Source organism: Coptis chinensis, chromosome 6 (genome assembly GCF_015680905.1).
Source record: "Coptis chinensis isolate HL-2020 chromosome 6, ASM1568090v1, whole genome shotgun sequence".
In the NCBI taxonomy this organism is placed as follows: domain Eukaryota; kingdom Viridiplantae; phylum Streptophyta; class Magnoliopsida; order Ranunculales; family Ranunculaceae; genus Coptis; species Coptis chinensis.
In genome coordinates this window covers 42,188,525-42,209,536 of record NC_141461.1, presented here as the reverse complement: position 1 = coordinate 42,209,536, position 21,012 = coordinate 42,188,525, and the positions used below count along the sequence as shown (strand labels likewise).

At 39.2% G+C, this 21,012-nt stretch overlaps 1 protein-coding gene and 1 long non-coding RNA gene across 5 annotated transcripts in view; one reads left to right on the top strand and one right to left on the bottom strand.

Moving 5' to 3' along the window:
- Nucleotides 1–1,029: 1,029 nt before the first annotated feature.
- The window catches only part of LOC147493035 (uncharacterized), a 29,566-nt gene continuing 9,583 nt past the window's right edge, over nucleotides 1,030–21,012 (top strand). For all 4 annotated transcript variants that reach the window (XR_015200219.1, XR_015200218.1, XR_015200220.1 and 1 more), the window contains exon 1: nucleotides 1,030–2,286. Coding sequence is in view for 1 of the 4 variants with exons in the window: in XM_086569292.1 (XP_086425418.1) it covers nucleotides 2,213–2,286 (74 nt within the window). In the remaining 3 variants the exon portion in view is untranslated. The remainder of the gene's footprint in view (nucleotides 2,287–21,012) is intronic.
- LOC147493036 (uncharacterized) lies at nucleotides 13,351–20,773 on the bottom strand. Its single transcript, XR_015197845.1, has 4 exons — nucleotides 20,588–20,773; nucleotides 20,440–20,492; nucleotides 16,843–16,914; nucleotides 13,351–13,446 (listed from the first exon to the last, which is right to left on the bottom strand). It is a non-coding gene; the product is annotated as an uncharacterized LOC147493036 (long non-coding RNA).

Sequence of the window (21,012 nt, the reverse complement as noted above, 5' to 3'; positions counted from 1 at the left end):
ACAACTTTGCGCCATTATACAATCAAAAGTCAAAACTCTACAACTCTAAATCAAACCAATGGCACTTCGTAGATGGCACTTCGTATACAAAAGTCAAAACTCTACAACTCTAAATCAATGTTAGATATGTAACTCTAAATCAAACCAATGGCAATCATAGGACAGAGAATTACCTGTATATTGAGATAATCAAGACAGCTCAAACATTCTTTGCTGCCTTCTTTGCTGTTAGGATTTGGGGATTTTGGAGTTCGAGTGCTCGACGTTGAGGTGAGAACCCAGCGACAATGAGGTGAGAAGTTCCCCAGCAATGAGGTGAGAAGTTTTTTTTTGGTAAGAAAAATCGAAACTAAAAAATCAATCAAGACAGCTCAAACATTCTTTGCTGCCTTCTTTGCTGTTAGGATTTGGGGATTTTGGAGTTCGAGTGCTCGACGTTGAGGTGAGAAGATGGGTAAACCCAGCGACAATGAGGTGAGAAGTTCCCCAGCGATGAGGTGAGAAGTTTTTTTTTGGTAAGAAAAATCGAAACTAAAAAATCGAAACTAATGTTTCTTGGGTTCAAACTCAACAGCCGTTAGATTTTCTCAAAATAGATCTAGACCGTCCTTTGTTTGTAATTTTGTCTTTTAGTGCTAAAAAAAACCTTAGCTTATTATATAGATACGTTCATCCTGATACGGGGTAATTTTCTTTTTTGATCTATTTCTCTATATTGAATTATTCTTCCATAAAACCCATGCCATTTGATAGTAGATTAGTATTATGAAACACACTAAACACGATCACCTTCTTATTTCTTCCATATATCTTTTAGTAATGTGTTTATTCATGTTTCTCGTTTTGAAATGTCTTGTGTAGGACAACAAAGATAATTAGTAATTAAATAACCAAGAACTGGGTAGCACTAATAAGGGACAGATCTTACCAACCATTGATTAGGAAAGTGTAAAGTTGCTTCTTTTGCTAGAAGGGGGATTTCTATATAAGAAATGCCAAGGTGAGATTGGCTGTTGAGGACAAACAATTTACTATTATTTGACACAGAATGACTTGAAAATTATTTGGATTTTGGAGTGCCTTTGGATTCATGGTAGAGAGATCAGAAGGAAGGGCATCTTAGTGGTGTTATATTGTTAATGTATCCTTGCTCCCCCCTCTCTCCAAACCTCTGGTATCATCACCCAAAGATTTTACCGAATTTGTTCGGCACCTGCAATTGAAGCTTGCTTTAAGGGACCACTTATCACATCACATATCTTCCCATAATAGGATCTTCTCTCCATTCCCAATTTTGAACTTGATGAGCGTAGAAATGTCTTTCTTGTGCCACATTATCCCATTCTGCAGAGGTCAGAAACTTGTGGTGGAATCACCTACTTAGTGTACCAGCCTAAGCCCATAGTCCTTCCAAGACCTCTTCATTACCAATATTGCCATGGCCTTTTACAAGAAAAGTATTTGTTCACATCTTTGATTTTCTAAGTTCAAAGACCAGGCCAAAAAAATAACAAAAAGAGAAAATCTTTTGTAGAATGCACTTTATCACGTCAGACGAGGTGATATCTTCTAGCCTCAGTAGAAGATACGAAGTGAGAGCTCGTATGAATTTCTCTAAGGTGTTGGGTATGCTTATAGGAATAGTGGTGAGGGAAAGGTGAAAGAGAGGGAGGTTAGCTAGAACGGTTTCATAAGTGCAGTTCTTCCTTCTTAGAAAGATATTTCTTTTTCCAAAGGTCCAATCTCTTGTTAAAATTTTCACTAATGGATACCAAATGGACTTGAGCAGTTGAGCTGAGCTTGTACGATGTATCAAGAGGAAGTCCGAGGTAATTAGGCGGAAGCTTGTGAGTTTTGCATCCAAAATCAGCCATGTGTAGGAAGCTTGGGATGTAGCTGAGTCCAAATGCCATTCTTTTCCGGTAATTCACTTCCAGCTCTGTAATGGCCTCAAACCGCATACAGACTGCCTTGATAATCGGCATGCATTCATCTTTAAGTTCCACAAAGAGAGTGTATCATCAGCATATTGAAGAATTGGATTGAGGTGTTTCCAATTTTGTAACAGTTAATGTAATTTTTTTTTTATCAGTAAAAATAAAATTTTATTAGATCCACCAACTTAAATTGAAACAGGTAATGTAACCCTTTGCTTCCCGAGATCCACCAACTTTTGAAGGCTTTCTCAACAGGCCCATTATTATGAACAACTATGATCTACCAAGTCATAATTATCGAGCTTAATCCAACTTTTAATGGATCCATTGCAAATGTGAAAAATCTATGGTACATCAAGTTCCACCACATATATATATATATATATATATATATATATATATATATATATATATCGGTTTTTGTCTAGGTGCCACTCTTTATAGTGACACCCTTATCTCACTCTTCTCTTGAGCCGTCGGATCCGACCTCTAGATCTGAAGATCTCAATGAGGGTAAATATGTATTTTCCTCATCATCTTCTCAAAAAAGAAAAAAAAAACCGATCTAACAAAAAAAACCAACCGATCTAACAAAAAAAAAACCGAAATTCAAGTTCTCTCTCTCTACGGCTCTCTCGGCTTCTTCTTCTCATCATTTGGCAATTAGGTTTCTTCATTTGGTTTCTTCTTCTCCTGCGACGGTATCATTTGGCACTTCAACTATAGTGCACTTTTGGTTATGGTGCTTGCCTATTGAACGCGTTTTAATTGACACTTGGATTGTCATTATACCATAAAACTTGAATTTTGATTTAATTTAGGTTGCTATGATTATAGTTATGATTAATACCCTCGTTTAAAGGCGGCGACAATTTCGGTGAACTACGATTCTTCATGCAAGATTTTGTCGAGTTTTGAACTCATCGAGTTCGTGAACTCGTCAGATTCTTCGCCGTTCGAGTTGATATTTAAGGAGTTTTGAACTCTTTCGGAGTTTTGAACTCTTTTCAGAGTTTTGAACTCTGTCGAGTTCGTTGAAGTAGCATATTCGGTGAACTTCGAGGAGTTTTGAACTGAATTTCGCCGTAGAGTTCAAAACTCTTTCGAGTTCGGTGAACTCTGTCGATTCTTCATTTGAGTTTTGAACTCTCGAGGAGTTCGATGAACTCTATCGAGTTTTGAACTCTGTCGAGTTCGTTGAAATAGCATATTCGGTAAACTCGCCGAATTTGGTGAACTCTGTCAAAGTTTTGAACTCGTCGTGATTCGGGCCGAGTTCAAAACTCTTCGAGTTCGGTGAACTCGTCAGATTCTTCATGCCGTATTCTCGTCAGAGTTTTGAACTCGGTCGGAGTTCGATGAACTTTATCGAGTTTTGAACTCGTCGGAGTTCGTGAAGTATCATATTCGGTGAACTTTGACTGGCGTCGAAGTTTTTGAACTCTCGTCGTATTCTTCATGCGTTCATCCGAGTTCATTGAACTCTGTCGAGTTTTGAACTCTTCGAGTTGGTGAACTCTGTCCAGATTCTTCATGAGATCTCGCCGGGAGTTTGAACTCTGTCGAGTTTTGAACTCTTTTAGAGTTCGTGAACTCGTCGTATTCTTCATGTCGTGATTCGTCAGAGTTTTGAACTCTGTCGAGTTTGGTGAACTCTATCGAGTTTTGAACTCTTTTCGAGTTTTGAACTCTGTCGAGTTCGTTGAAGTAGCATATTCGGTGAACTTTGTCGAGTTTTGAACTCGCTGTATTGATATTCGCCGAGTTCAAAACTCTTCCAGAGTTCGGTGAACTCGTCGTATTCTTCATCCGTATTCTTCGTCGAGTTTTGAACTCGCCGAGTTCGATGAACTCTATCGAGTTTTGAACTCTTCGAGTTTTGAACTTTTCGAGTTCGTTGAAGTAGCATATTCGGTGAATCTTGCCGAGTTTTGAACTCATTCTCGCCGAGTTCAAAACTCTTTCGAGTTCGTGAACTGTCGTATTTCTTCATGCCGTGATACGTCGAGTTTTGAACTCGTCGAGTTCGTGAACTATCGAGTTTTGAACTCTTTCGAGTTTTGAACTCTGTCGAGTTCGTTGAAGTAGCATATTCGTAAACTCGTCGAGTTTGGTGAACTGTCAAAGTTTTGAACTCGTCATGAGTATTTTGTCGGAGTTCAAAACTTTTCGAGAAGTCGGTGAACTCGCCTTTATTCTTCATGCCGATGATACGTCCGAGTTTTGAACTCTGTCGAGTTCGATGAACTTTATCGAGTTTTGAACTCGAAGTTGATGAAGTATCATATTCGGTGAACTTTGACTCTGTCAGAGTTTTGAACTCTGTCGTATTCTTCATGCCGTATTCTGTCAAAGTTCGTTGAACTCTGTCAGAGTTTTGAACTCTTTCAGAGTTCGGTGAACTCTGTCATTATTCTTCATGCCGTGATTCGTGGGAGTTTTGAACTCTGTCGAGTTTTGAACTCTTCGAGTTCGGTGAACTCGCCGTATTCTTCATGCCGTGTATTCTCGTCGGGGTTGTGAACTTTCGAGTTCGTGAACTCTATCGAGTTTGGTGAAGCATATTCGTGAACTTTATTCTTCATGCCGTGATACATCGGGAGTTCGGTGAACTCTGTCGAGTTTTGAACTCTTTCGAGTTCGTGAACTGTCGTATTCTTCATAAAGTATTCTTTTCGGAGTTTATTCTTTCGGAGTTTTGAACTCTGTTAGAGTTCGGTGAACTCTATCAGAGTTTTGAACTCTGTCAGAGTTCGGTGAACTAACATATTCGGTGAACTTTGTCAGAGTTTTGAACTCTGTCAGAGTTCGGTGAACTTACAGAGTTCGGTGAACTAGCATATTCGAGTTTTGAACTCGGCCGAGTTGATTGAAGTAGCATATTTGGTTAACTCTGTCGAGTTCGATGTTTAAGTTATTTACCTTTGTTTATGTACATTGGGATTTTGATTTGTTTAAGTTATTTATATTTTTAATTTTTCGATTTATAGAAATGGAGACAGAGACATCAATCAATATCGAAGAAGGCGTGGTTGGGTCTTCGTCTACTAAAGCCCTCGTTCAAGGCACGCAAACATTAGTTGCTCCTTATATAGGAATGACTTTTACAAGTGTTGTGAGGCAAAGACTTATTACAAAGAGTATGGTCAACAAGAGGGATTTGAGACTCATGTTGGATGACTTCTAAGCAACAAAATCAGGTGGATTTGGTTAGTGGTTGTTTTCTTGGTTTGCTCCGTGAAGGGGGTTAAGACTCTAAGAGATGAAGTCCGATCAAGAAATACATCAACTATCGGTGTGGTTGCCAAGCTAGAATTAAGTATTAAGAAAAGAATACATGAAGAGATATATGAGGTCGGCGTTGCTCATAATGACCATAGTTACGGTCACGGTGACCCCATCGAAGAGAATTTGCATGAAAACTAACAAACATATGCACGAAGCGGTGAAGTGCTTGACCGAGATATTTAGTGATAACGGTTTATCCGTTGGGAAAGTGGCATCTGTTTTCCATGGAGAGGAAGTTGGGTTTACATAGAAAGATTGTTGGAACCATTATTATGGTTTGATTTAAAGATGCCTAAAGAAGGTGATGCAACCGCCGTCTTTGCAATATTTTATGCAAGAAGAGTCTTTGAGGATCCCCGGTTCTATTACGCTATTGATTTAGATGAAAATGGGATCATGCGGTGAACTTTTTCCGGGTTCATGGGAGGTCTCGATGCCGGTATGAATATTTGAGGAGATGTTGTGTCTTTTGATACCACATATCGTACCAATGCATATTCCATGCCTTTTGCCCCTTTTTATTGGAGTCAACCATCATTATCGGTCGATTCAGTTTGGTTTGCGATTGTTGCTTGATGAGACGAGAAGATACATTCATATGGCTATTTAAGGCGGCTTGCGACCATGGGTGGTCGTCGTTTAACCGCAATCATCATCGACCGGGATAGAAGCGATGGCAGCAGCCATTGCCAAAGTGTTTCCTAATACTCGTCATCGTTCTTGTCTTTGGCATATTATGCAGAAATTCAAGAGAAGATGTCATTTACCAAATTTGAGACATTGGTGGCGAGTTGAAGAACACTATTTCTTTTTAGTATAGGATTGTTGATTTTGAGAGAAGATGGTGTACAATCATTGAGAAGTATGAGTTGTCCGAAAATCCTTGGTTGACAGAGATATATTCAATCGCGGGAGAAATGGGTTCCTTGTTATCTCGGTGGCACCTTTTTCTTTGGTATGCACCACCGAAGTGAAGTGAATCGATGAATGCTCATTATGACCCGGTTTGTCAATTCGACGACTACGCTTTATCACGTTTGTACATGGTAATGAGAAGTCTTTGGCTTTGCTTGCTAGGAAAAAAAAGAGATTCGATTACGCACCGAGCATAGTTCACGGATTGTGCCTAACGATGCTTTCATCCTTATGCATGCCTTGAAGGTCTATCGATCTCAATATTCAATAAATTTAAAGAGCAACTAGAAAAGGCAAAGATGGAGTACAAAATTGATGGGGAACAAATTGGCGTGTATGGAACCGGAAGCTACATGGTGAAATGGAGAGACCCCTGAAGAATTCAGTTTGGAGAGTGAGTTTCGATAGAGGAACCTTAGAGGAGATGCGAATGCAAGTACTTTCAGTTTATGGGTTTGCTTTGTGGTCATATCTTAAAAAGGTTTTATGCTTCTGAGATTGAAGAGATTCCAAACCATTTTAGATTGACGGTGGATGCAAAAGTCTAACACTTATAGAGCCGGAGTTTGATCTTTGGATTTGTGGTTGGGAATGTCTCAAATGAACCTTTGAGAGTGGCTCATTCTATCAAGGTTGCTTCTCAAGTGAAACTACGATCGTCGCATACTTTTGAGGGTTATTCATATTTTATTGAAAAGATTGGTGAAATGGCTATTGAAATTTCAAAGTTTAATAAGACTTCCTACAAAGGAGACCTTGAAGTTCTTGAGCCTCCAATTCAGAGCCGATACCTTCGGTTAATACATCCACGAGTTTTTTATTTGAATGTTTAATTTGATATAAATTTAGTGTTTAATTGGTGTTTAATTTGATATAAATATTTATTTTAATTAGGTCTTTATTTCAGCTATTGATTTTGAATCCCAACATTTCTCAAACAAAAGGGAGGGAAGAAGAAAGCGGATAGATGGAAATCCCCAAAGAGATAGCCCTAAACAATTCGGGAAGAAAGTGTCACGGATGTGGAATGATTGCTAACCATGACTCGAGAAATTGTGGGAGAAAAAAATATCGTAATCATGTCGATTGTAAGTATAGATTTATTCAAAACTCTTTGATTCTAAATGTTCACTAGTTCTAATGATTTTTTTATCTCAAGCGTCATGGACTTCATTGATGTCCGGACTTGTTAAGAGTGGTTTAGATATGGCAGCCTTGTTAGAGTTTTATCAAGTGTTGTTAAGTTGAACTGTGGTCGAGGGTTGTGTTCCATTGCATCATTATGTCCATTGGATAGTATCTAATGTTGTCCGCTAGCTAGGCTCTAGATAGGAAACATCATAATGATAGACCCGGTGCTTTTTTGATAACTTCTTTTCTCCTTTTTATTTTCAAATTTTAATATTCTTTGGTTTAGGTTACATTTGGGGAGTTTAATTAGACTGAGTTCTAATCTCATTGATATTGTAGAAAAAGAAGTATGGCTCAAGGAGAAATGGAGAATCTGGAGGCAAAGCTTTGCTTTAGGTAAAAATCTCGCCTACTCATCCGTTCGTTTCCAGCCCCTCGACTTTGCATCAATCGATCTTGATCTTTTCATCATTTCTGCGGTTATGTTTACGACCGCTACAGTTCCACAAGATGCCCGCGAGTATCACCGCCACCTTGACTATGCATCATTGAAGAAAGTGCGTCAAAATTGAGTTATTAGCTATAAGCGGGAGAAATTGTCGTGAAAAGAGCGAGAGAAGAAGCGAAGTGTTGAAAGAAGGTGGAGAAGTTGAAGAGAGCTGAAACTTGAGTGAAAGGCTTGAACAAGCCAAAGCTAGGTCTTGGCGAGGCTATACTTGTTGCTAATTCATTCGATGTGCTTAAATGTTTAATCTGAGAACAATAATATTTGGGATTGCATAAAGCATTTTGATGTGCTTATTATAAATGTTCTTGTTGTTACACAAGTGTGCCCACTTGCAATTTTGTTAAAGTAAGTTGATATGATGTATTGATGCGAGATACTATACCACCCGATTATAATGCCAACGTTTGTCAACAACAAATTTACCTCAACTCATATGATCATCAATGAACATCAACACAAACAAACCAAACCGATAAATTGCCAAAACATCAACATCAACGATATGGACTTAATGCGGCGATATCGTTTGGATTTGAATTTGGATAAAAAAAATGGCGTGTGTCTGTTTGGACTTTGTCCCAAAGCGGCATGGCCAAACCGTTTGGACTTAGTCCCAAAGCGGCATATTACCGTTTGGACCGTTGGGACTAAGTCCAAACGTTTGGGACTAAGTCCGTTTGGGGACATGCCGTTTGGGACAAAGTCCAAACAGACTCCATTTTTTGCAAGTTCAAAGTCCAAACGACATGGCGAACCGTTTGGCCTTAGTCTCCAAAGCGGCATGGCCACACCGTTTGGAACTAAGGCCAAGCGATGCGGCCATGCCGTTTGGACTTTGAACTTGCAAAAATGGTGTGTCTGTTTGGACTTTGTCCTTTTTGGACCGTTTGGACTTAAAACGGCGGCATGGCCACACCGTTTGGGACTAAGTCCAAGCGGTTTGGCCATGCCGTTTGGGACAAAGTCCAAACAGACCGCCATTTTTGCAAGTTCAAAGTCCAACGGCATGGCCGCGCCGTCCGACTTTGACTTTGTCCCAAACGGCATGGCCACCGTTTGGCCTTAGTTCCAAAGCGGTGTGGCCATGCCGTTTGGGACAAACTCCAAACGATGCGCCATGCCGCGTTTTGGGACAAAGTCTAAACAAACACACGCCATTTTTTGCAAGTTCAAAGTCCAAACGGCATGGCGGAACCGTTTGGGACCGTTTGGACTTTGTCCCCAACGGCATGGCCACACCGTTTGGCCTTACTTTGGCCATGCCGTTTGGGACAAAGCGGTGTGGCCACGCCATTTTTTTGCAAGTTCAAAGTCCAAACGGCATGGCGGGCCGTTTTGGACTTTTTCAAAAATGGCCCACCGTTTGGCCTTAGTTCCAAGCGGTGTGGCCATGCCGTTTGGGACAAAGTCCAAATTGAAGTTCAATTTTCAAGCCAGTTCAAAGTCAAACGGCATGGCGGCATGGACCGTTTGGCCTTAGTCTCAAACGGCATGGCCACACCGTTTTGGAACTAAAGGCCAAGCGTTTGCAGTTTCCATGCAAATTTTGAATTTTTTTGCAACTTTTTTCTGTTTGACTTTGTCCCAACGGCATGGCCAGACCGTTTGGACTTTGTCCATGGCGGGCCACACCGTTTGGAACTAAGGCCAAACGGTGTGGCTATGCCGTTTGGGACAAAGTCCAAACGGTTTGGCCATGCCGTTTGGGACAAAGTCCAAACAGACACCATTTTTTTTTGCAAGTTCAAAGTCCAAACGGCATGGCCTACGAGTCTGACCTACGAGTCTCGAGTGAAGCTCGACTGCTCGAGCTCGAGACTCGTAGGTCATGAGCTTGCATCTGGAAACAGTGGCCATGCCGTTTGGGACTAAGTCCAAACGGTTTGGCCATGCCGTTTGGGACAAAGTCCAAACAGACACGCCATTTTTGACGCAAGTTCAAAGTCCAAACAGACACGCCATGCCGTTTGGGACAAAGTCTGAACAGACACGCCATTTTTTTTGCAAGTTCAAATCCAAACGATATGGCCACACCGTTTTGGTGTGACCACCGTTCAAGAGGCAAAAAAACAGATCTTTTGTGTTTTGGCAAAAACATTGCGTACTGCATTAGATTTTTGTGTTTTGGTAAATAACATTGGGATTTTTGTGTTCTGCATTAGAGATACTAATAGAGATAACATTGGGACATTAGAGATAACATTGGGACAATGTTCTGCATTAGATTATTAATAGAGATACTTCGATGTGACAAATTAAAATGCGCAAATTGTCGGAGAGCACAAGAAGAGCCATTGAATGGGTATAAACTGAGATCTAAGCAATGCACATACGCGCAGCCCTGGTAAGTAGTATAACTGTTTACTCCACTGACAGCAGACATCCTATTAAAATCAATGCCTGCTAATAGCAGAAACATAACCAAAGGCAATGTGACATGAAATACATGAAACCCTAGGATCTTAGGTGAACATGAAAAGAATGACAAGTCCAAAGCAAGATCACTATCATTTCATATTTCAACAATGTGAAATACATTGTCTGAATTACATTGTCTGAATTACTGAACATAAAGCTATACATTGCCATGTGAAATACATTGTCTGAATTACTGAACATAAAGCTAAGTTGCTACATATCAACAACTTGCACTTACAAAAGAGTCCTAACATAACATTTTTTTACTACAAAGAGATTTCCAATCTAACTTTCTGACTTTATCTCCTTCCTGCAAAACAAAAAAAATTGAATAAACAGATCAGTCAAGCAAAGTTAAATCAAACCTGCTTTATTAAGGTATGACAGAAAAACTAACCTCTCCACTTGCTTCCTCATGTTCACCATCTTCCGCCACCACCATTTGCCTAATTACCCCCAATAAAACACATGAATCAAGTATAAATAGTACCACATATGTCAAATCCAACACCAAATCTAGAAACCTCATTGGTGGAAAACTCTTGAACTTAAGTCATGATCAATCAAAAGAACAAAGAAAGACAAATGCCAATAAACACTCCCGCATCATCTCAACTAACACAAACTGAAAAGTAAAGCAAAACCCGCGATCATCTCAAATGCCAATAAACACTCCCCCGCATCATCTCAACTAACACAAACAAACCATTTCCATTTCCAACACTCGTCCCCAACACAAGATAAAAGGAGGTAAACTAACCAAACTAACCACTAAACCCTAAACCCTAAACTAACCAAACTCAACATACCTAAATCCTATGCTCCTTCGCGATATCGTCGCCAATGAACTTGCACGGGTCAAATTGTATGCCTCCATGAAACTCGTTTCGTGCATCCTCGGAATCGCATGATCCCACCCAATTGCGGGCCTTGATTGAGCAAGCGAGAAATTTCATCGACGACGGTCTTTGTCAAAATTAAAACACAAAACTACATTAGTATATACATTTACATTTATAAAATACCAAAACAAAACAAAACAAAACAAAATTAACGTTGTAAGATATTAACTCACGGATTATGATATGGAAGACTCGTAGGGAGTAGTGACTAAGATGATCGGGGTTTATCATTGAATATGACTATTGTTTTTCGTACCAACTCATGTATCTACTAACACACTCCCATGGATAAGACGGAATGGGTCCGCGTTGTTCAAGTTGAATCAAGTGATTTACGCCAATTACTCGATGGGAAGGCCAATATTAAATTTCACATCATACCAGCGTCCGAAGTAGTTGGCGTCGAGGTCTTTGGTTTTGGGGGATCCGAGGGGTACAAACTGCATATGACCTTAACCGATGCGACAACCCTCGTAACATTTATCTCGCTTTCGACATTATCAAGAAAGCATATAAATCCCTCGAAAAATGCTATTTCATCCACCGCCGTGTAGCTCGGACTTCAACATAGGGATACCATTCAACCTGTCAAATAGCATATGATCGAGGAAATTAATCATTAATCACATACTAATAATATTAATTAATAAATAAAACTATTTACATACAAAAATGCTTACATCGGTACAAGTCATATTATCAATGGTGGCTCGGGTATACTTCAATGTTTGTTATTGCTAGCATAAAAAAAAAATGGCGAGTACCTATTAGCGGGACATGCTCAAATGATAGTCCTCATTTGGGTATGGCCTGAATTTCTTAAGGAAGTACTCATAAATCCATGCCTACATTAATATAGACACCGAAGTTAATATTGTAATAGATAGATAAAATTGACATTGAAAAGAAAAAAAAAAAACTAATACGTAGGAGAGTGAAATAGCACGAAACACCCTTCACCTTGGCACTTGTGGCAGTCCAAGAACCCCTGCATACAAGTAAGCGGTAAAGAAGGCTGCACCCACGCGTAGTCTCGATCTCGGCAAATTTCGAAAAGCGATCTCGGATAACAAAGCGGAACTGCAGTTCAGGGCGATGTCGGTGAAGGCGGTACATCAAAGAAAAATAACGGATAAGCTCTCACAAAGAAACTGCACCTCTTTTTGGGTTGGCGCCTTCTTCACAACAACCCCATTTTCATCACGTAAATCTTCATCTCTTACCTTCCCAAAGACAAAACTGCTTCATCAAGAAATCCATCCTAACTTTGGAAGTGAACTTATTGGATTTCATCTCCAAGATCTATCTTATCCATGGGTATGCCAAGATTTTTGTGGAGAGTCTTTTTGTTCTGTTCAAGGTCAAATCGGTGTCCCCGATCCACCGCTTTGCCTGATCGGAACTCCTAAGAGTTGGGAAACATCGTCAACGTGATTGTCATCTCGCCCACGACATATGAAACGTGTTGGTCTCACGGATGCCACCTCTCCACAAACGCAGAGACCAACACGGGATCGATGCCTCATATACACCTAAGACCCGAGCACATAAGCCGGTCCTTTGAAGCTCCACGTGAAAAGTAGAACAAGATGAACACTCTCCTCTAATATCCCATTGTACCAACTTGTTGAGGTGCCCATGGCACTTCAACACCCTCGCCCTAAAAAACAACAAAAACTTAGTATTAATGTATGCACAAGTTTAAGTAATACAAAATTTAAATACTAATAGACACTATATGATAATATTACCCTCTCCCAAACATCGCGAGCCGCGTGCCTTTGCATAGTCATACAATAGATGTGACACACAAGGGCCACCTCCATAAACACCTCTCTTGAACTCCAAGTCATTGTTAGACTTTCTCACAATATTCACTGGAGGTACAGGTACATGGACTTCCTCGTCATCCTCCTCCTCCTCCGCGTCCTCCGCGTCCTCTTCCTCCTCGTCAGTCTCCTCTTCTGCATCATCAACACCCTCTTCTTCACTATCAGCATGACTTAGAACTACACTCTTCCCACGATCCATATTTCGTCATGGTCATGGTCATCTACATCTACATCTACATCTAAATCTACATCTACATCTACATCTCACATCATCATCTCTCCCCTTTCTTCTCTTTTGATTTCCTAACTCTACACCACTTACAACATTCTTTGGGATCATCCGCTTTCCGATCCCCTCTACTTAACTGATGCGAAGTGGTTGTTCTCCTTCCTCTCTTTTTTCGGGCTCCTCATCGCGACCGAACTACTACTCCCCCTACCTAACAACTTCTTAGCACCCATGAAAACACTTTTCTTTGCATTCTTCACATTCAGATTCTTTGTTCGAGGCATTGCTACAAAATAAATAGGAGTTAAAAATAAGACATTCAACTAATTCAAATTGTTGCAATACCAACGTGAAAAACAAAAGAACGAAATAAAGGCGGTGTGCATGCCAATCTATATCTAAGGTGTGCATGTATCTAGGCAAACTATACTCCTCTATTAAATCCCCCTCCACACACTAACAAAAAACCCAATCTAATTCAAGCATCACGAAATCGACTAGGAAAACTTTGCGAGAACGACTCATGTAAAACTTTAAAGCCGCCATGGAGATAATGAACATCGAAAAAAGAAGCACATTTGTAAAATGAAAATAGTCGACGTAGCGCATAAGAGAAAGACAATATAAGACATCGTGATTCGGAAAACTAGCAAGTCGGGTAACCTTTTAGTTTGTATGCGGCGTGTGAGTTGAAATTTTACAACATCTAAACTTAAAAGAATTTCTTAGGCCATAAGCTTTTATTAAGGGGTGGGACTTTTCAAAGCCTTTAAAGCTTTGTGGAATATCGCTGCTAGCAATCAAGGTATGTCATCAAGCATCAATAAACCAACTTTGAAAAGCTGCGGCGAAGTTCAGTTATTTCTTTGAAAGCCTGCCTAATCACTTGAGATCTTTGGGGGTGCCCTTAGAATAGAATTCTAAACCAGCGTGGCGCTTTTGATCAATAGGAAGAGGATCACTCCGCCATGGTGAGCGTAACTCTTGGCAACTTCCATCTGCGTGAAGCAAATGACCTTCCAAGACAAGATAAGAAATAGGGTCCGGCCAACATCGTCATTCCTCTTAATTGAATGGGACTATACTTGGTCATTGCCGTACAAAATCCGGATGGATGGAACATTTGTCTACCCGACTCATAAGTTTAAAGTGATAAATGTTAAAGCGGAATCTCAGATTCCTAGATAACATAGGCGCACAGTAAATAGGCGCGTTGACTCAGTCTAAGAAGCATGGCGACGGTCGAGCGCTCTCTCCAACACGAACAACTGGCCTCGCCGCCTTATAGTGACACCCTTATGATACTACTGAATGAGAAACCAGGGCTATTTGAATCTGAAAGCACTCGCAGTTAGCTACTTGCCTCAGGTTTCACTATCGAGCTATCAAAAGAAAAAGTAGATCATACTCTTAGACGTTACGCTCCTCCCTCTAGATAGAGGGGGACCTCGCTTCACTCCTTAGAGAACGCAAGCTAGTTACGGAAGTGAGGCTACATCCTACTTCCCAAAAGGGAAAGCCCAATCTAATACATTCTTGTCTTTCCTTATCTGTTATAAACTTAAAAAGAGAAACTACAGCAAACTCAAGGAAGTTAATCTAAGTACTACAACTCACTAGGAACATCCATTTAAGAAGGAATAACCACCTTAGAGAGCTTCTGGGCAATATAACTAAGGAGGAAAGAAGAAGCGAAAATCCATAGGAAGATAGGTTGCATCTCCTTCTAGAATAGATGCAGGAAGGAAATGAAGCTACAAACTACACAGACTATAGGGAAGATAGAGAGATTCTCCTTCCCTATAGTCTCTCTATATAGTTTTGTAGTTGTTCAAGTGTGTCAAAACCCATCCTCCCACATCCTTTGCATAAATTTAACTTACTACAAAACTTCGAATTTTTCAAATCACCCACAGATTAAAACCCCTCAGCTTTGCAATTTTTTTTTTTTTTAAACTTATTTTAGGGTTATGCAGGACCATGACCATCATTAAAATCTAACATATATCTTGCCTTCTTTGTCCTCCATTACATATTGAGCACAAGACTAGCTAAAGCAACTCTGCTAGTCTCTCTATATACATGGGTAAACTGAATTTGGTAATGTCATTTAAGTTCAGACACACATTGATAGCAATGGGAGTGGACAACAAAATTCTGAATGGAAACACATTGGGGAGAGATATAAAAAATAGGACAAAAAAACCCATCAAAGCTAGCTTGAAACAAAGATATGACCACTAGATCTACAATTCAGTAGAACATCAAAATTGCTAAATTATTTGAAACATCAATTTTTTTATAAACACAGTATGAATCCTAACTTAACAAGGTCTAACCACAAAATCAGAATGGACGTAATAGTAGCACACTTATTGGATCCATAAAAAATTGCAAAATGCATTATATAAAATTGCTTGCATACCCTTTCTTACTTCTTTTCCTTTCTTACGCTCTTCGATAGCTGCAATCTTGGATTACAGGAAGAACCAGATGGCTACATCTAATAGGTTAGAATCTATCCTAGCTTCCTATAAACCTACCTATAGGAGGAAGATCTTGCTCTCTCCTAGGGTGAGGAAGCAGGGAAGAAGTCTGTCAACAAGAAGAGATTCGATCCTTCATGCGCCTAGCTACGAGGACCTGCGCCCAACCAATTCTACAAGGACCTGCGCCCTATCTCAATCAGTACTTATCTCTCCAAGGAGGAGCCTACTAGGCCCTTCACTCCTGAATGGGTATAGAGATGTCTTCAACAAAGTATGTCCCGAAAGACGACTTTCTGCACCTACCCCGCCCCTGCCTAAATTAGATATAAGTTGGTGCGGGTTGGGGGTAAAAGCTAAGCCAAACTACCACCTACCCTCGCTTGAGGGATGTTGTGAAGGTAGTACCCCTTCTTGGCGAGAGCGTACATAAATGATGTGGTCCCCGGATTACGAATATTAGTAACAAGAGATTGGTCTTTTGTAGTGTGATGAGTAACTATAGAGATCGAGGTTGAGATCAAATCACATATCTTGTTTTACTAAGGCTTGGCGCTTCAACCCGTAAAGCAGCTCTTTCCCTCTTTTGTTTTCATCCCGCATCTTTGGTATGTCCGCAAGACCTAGCTAAAAGCGAATATAATCCTAATCAAGTTCATCAGGGGACTCTCTCTTTACTTGTAGTTAAGTAACTTTTAAGGCAAGCGACAAACCGCCGGTGTAAGCACCGGTTCTAATGTGACTTAGAATCAGACCTTGGTTACATTTTTAGGAATTTTTGTACTTAAATCATACAAAAATGGGGTTTATTCAACAATTTTGAGTATATATGCCACTATTTCTAGATGCAAGCTCATGACCTACGAGTCTCGAGCTCGAGCAGTCGAGCTTCACTCGAGCTCGTTTTGTAAAATGAGTTGAGCTCGAGCTCGAGCTAATTATAATTCAAATCGAGTCGAGTTTGAGCACAAAGTGGAGCTCGACATTGAGTTTGACCTCGGCTCGAACTCGACTCGAAAACTCACGAGCCGAATCTGAGCATGCCAATACTCGGCTCGCTCGACTCGATGACCACCCCTAATCAAAGGGGAACAACTGTCGATACTCGATCTTAAGTCTCTAACTCAAAAACTAAATTGAATCAAACATAACATTATATATATAAAAAAAAAAAGATAGAAAGATATAACAGTTACCTGAAACAGAGCTATATATTTATTTTGAATCAAGCAAGCAGTACTCCAGTCGATATGGCCTCAAATAAAAATCTAGTGATACACATACACACACAAAAGAGAAAAAGGAAACTGAATAACTCTTCTATTAATTAGTGTATTTAGCTTCTGACTTTGGAAAACTCAATTTTCTGCACTTTGTTGCTAAATAGTGGGATATTATGTATCAAGATTGTATTGTGTGGATAAGATTTTTGGGGTGTTTGCTTAGTTGGATCTGCTATTGGATTTTCTCTTGTTTCTCTATGTGTGAGTTACCTAAATCTACTTTGCTTAACAAACGTTTTCTTTACTAATAATGTACTAACATAAAAGAATGAGTGTTTACATTTGGTGTGTGAAAAGGATCTTTGTTCCATGATATCCTTCCTCGCCATGAATGCCGACCTATAACTGTCAGTGCGCTTTGCTAGAATGCTACCCTACATTACTGAAAATATCCCAAATAAATAATATATGTGATGTCGAATTAGTGCTCAAGTGGTGTCTTGTCATCTTTTCACCTTTGATCGATCTGTATGAACTCTATGTTGAATTTGGTATCGTTTCTACATTTCTCTTGATCGCATCTTTGTTGGAAGATTTAGACTTTGGATTCGGTTAGCTTTTTGAGAAATATTTCGGAATAAGGTTTGTGACTTTGTACAACTTAAAGATTTAATTTAGTTGACTGAGATCGGTACCATAAACTAGTAATCTGATGAGAATTTGAAGAGTAGTAACTTCTGATTAGTTACCTTTGAGAGTTTATCGGCGTTGAAGTGTTCGATTTACTATGTATTGGTGCCGATCGGTTAACTGAAACACAATAAGCATCTAAGTATATTGGTTGTATATAAAGCACAGACGCTTTGGCTTGATTCAGGACAATGAATTGGTCATTAGTTCACATAAGGGTTTGTTGTACTCGTAGTACCTAGCTTTATTCACCGTTCCTGAGAAGGAAGTACGCCCAAGTAGCAGGATTGACTCCTCACGATAAGCCAAAGTGATGACGAAACATTCAATCGAAAGTCCAAGATATAGCCCAAATAAGTCTAATTTGGATTGGCAGTTCAGTTTGACAACATACGACAAAATGATCATAACTTTCTCTAGAAACCTTTGTTTTGCGAACCGTAAATTTGGTTGGAAACTAGACTTCATGAGCTTTCTAGTGGTGTGTGTTATGTATGGAGAAACGTCCTGTTCAGATTCAAGTTTGACTTTGAACTTAGAAGAAAATCAGGAATAGTTTTAATGCTTGTCTCTTCGCATCCGAAGTTTGTATTTAGCTATAAATTCTCTAAGACTTGTAATGGAAGTAGAGCAGTATTTGAATGAAGATATAGGACTTTTATTGAGAAGAAGTGGTTCTTCTTGGTGAAACAACTCTTATCTCTTTGGTGGATTCCATAGAGTGGTGAGTTCTAGTAACACAACTCTTATCCCTTTGGTGGATTTCCATAGGCGTGAGTTCTTTGTTTTCTCTTAGTTTGTGCTTGTATTTACTTCCTATTACACCATTCTAAATGGTGTCACAAAGAGCTTGTCTAACTTCACTTCTCGATTATCAACTGATTTATCCTTCCGAGTTTGGTGAATGCAAAACTTCGATATCATTTGATGTGGATCTTACGGAACGTATCTATATATATATCGCTATACTTGAAAATATAAATTTTGTTATACTTTCGAAATCTTGTGAAACTTGTGTTAGATGGATGACCACTAGCTAGGTTCAGCTTTATTTTTGGTTTTCATGCATTCTTAACTTCATTTTAAGAATGGGTGATATCAACGAGAATGGGTGATATCAACGAGGGAAAGTACAAAATGGGTGTCTAGAATTCAAAAGAATTGAATCAAACATAACATTATATATATAAAAAAAAAAGATAGAAAGATAGAACAGTTACTCAAAAAGCGAGCTATATATTTATTTTGAATCAAGCAAAAGCAAATTACTCGGTCGATATGGCCTCAAATAAAAATCTAGTGATATCAACAGGAGAGACAATAAGTTCATAAGTTCATTGTTTGATTTAATGATTTATTTATTTTGAACTTGGATAAACATAACATTGATGTCTCTGTTTCCATTTCTATAAATCGAAAAAATTAAAAATATAAATAACTTAAACAGTCAAAAATCCCAATGTACATAAACGGTGTAAATAACTTAAACATCGAAACTCGACAGAGTTTCAAAACTCGGACGAGTTAACCAAATATGCTACTTCACCGAACTTAAGTTTTTAGTTCACCGAACTTCACAGAAATTTAGAACTCGACAGAGTTCAAAACTCTCGACAATTCACCGAACTCGGAATTTAGAACTCGACAGAGTTCAAAACTCGACAGAAATTCAATCGAACTCTCCGGAGAGTTCAAAACTCGACGACAATTCAAAACTCGACGAGTTCACCGAACTTCTCGACAGAATTTAGAACTCGACGAGAGTTCAAAAACTCGACAATTCAAAACTCGACAGAGTTCACCGAACTCGGCAGAATTTAGAACTCGGCGAGTTCAAAACTCGACAGAATTCAAAACTCGACGAAGTTCACCAAACTCGACAGAGTTCAGAACTCGACAAAGTTCAAAACTCGACGAGAATTCAAAACTCGACGAAATTCACGAACTTCGGCGAATTTAAATTTAGAACGAAATTCATTCGAACTTCGGCGAATAATTTAGAACTCGACGAGAATTCACGAACTCGACGAGTTCAAAACTCGGCAATTCAAAACTTCGCGAAATTCACGAACTTCGACAGAATTTAGAACTCAAAGAATTTAAAACTCGACAAATTCACCGAACTTCGACAGAGTTCAAAACTCCGACGAAATCAAAAAACTCGACGAATTTTAAACTCTCGACAGAGTTCAGAACTCGACAGAATTTAGAACTCGAGCTCAAAACTCGACGAAATTCAAAACTTTGACCGAGTTCACCGAACTCGACGAATTCAAAACTCGACGAGAATTCAAAACTCGACAGAGTTCAAAAAGAACTCGACAGAGAATTCAAAACTCGATTGAATTCACCGAAACTCGACAGAATTTAGAACTCGACGAATTCACCGAACTCGATAGAGTTCAAAACTCGACAATTCACCGAACTCGACAGAGTTCATCAAATATGCTAACACCTAATTAAACACATTTAGCTCCTTGAACGGACTTGCACCAACACCTAATTAAACACATTTAGCTCCTTGAACCGCTAAGACGCGATTTGAAGTTAAAACGACTCTAAAGCTAATACAAATAGGGGTGGTGTTGAAAGTATTCAAGGATATTGGATAGGTTAGTTGTTGCTTCTAGTCATATTGCATTTGGATCTTCCAAATAATCGAAGAAGCAAAATGCTCGAATCCAATATTTCTATCGGTTATTAGTTGTTGCTTCTAGTCATATGACATAGATGCAAGTTAAATCACATCCACTTCATAAGCAAATTTTCATTCTTAAAACAAAAAGAATATTACCGGGTTTAATTTTATTACGAATAAGGTTCAGTTTAATATAAGTTAAAGATATATGAAATGCTATCAGAAAAAGGAAGTATCAGTACCGCTTCTATCCTTTTGATTTCAACGCGAGCATACTGAGCCACCAAATATACCGCTGCAACAAAAAATAACCTTTTTAGAACCTAACAACATAAACGGAAAACATTTCTTAAATTAGATGTGGTGAATTAGACCAGTAAGTTCACATACCCAGTGAAGGCATGCAGCAAAAGAAGAGTCGCACGAGATGGAAATCAAATCTGACAAAGCAATATATGTATTCTTGCTTGCTTGAATACCACCACAACACCAAAGATTAATAACCGGTACTAAACAAATCCACGACCAAACCTTAATAACAATTCCGGGGTGGAAAGCTTAAGGAACTGATTTATATTTGTAGATCTGGTTTTTTTTCTTTTGTTTTTGAGAAAATGAGATGTAACGACACTCCAAAAGCAAAGTCAGGTTGGTTGTTTTTGTAGATCCCTCAGATTAGTCGATCCCTCTCTTTTTTTGGTAGATCTGTTTTTTTTTCTTTTTTTGAGAAGATGAGAAAGAAAAGACGTTTTTACCCCCACTTGATTGGTTAGAATTTGAAGTGTTAGATCATGAGATCTTGAGGTGGATCCGAC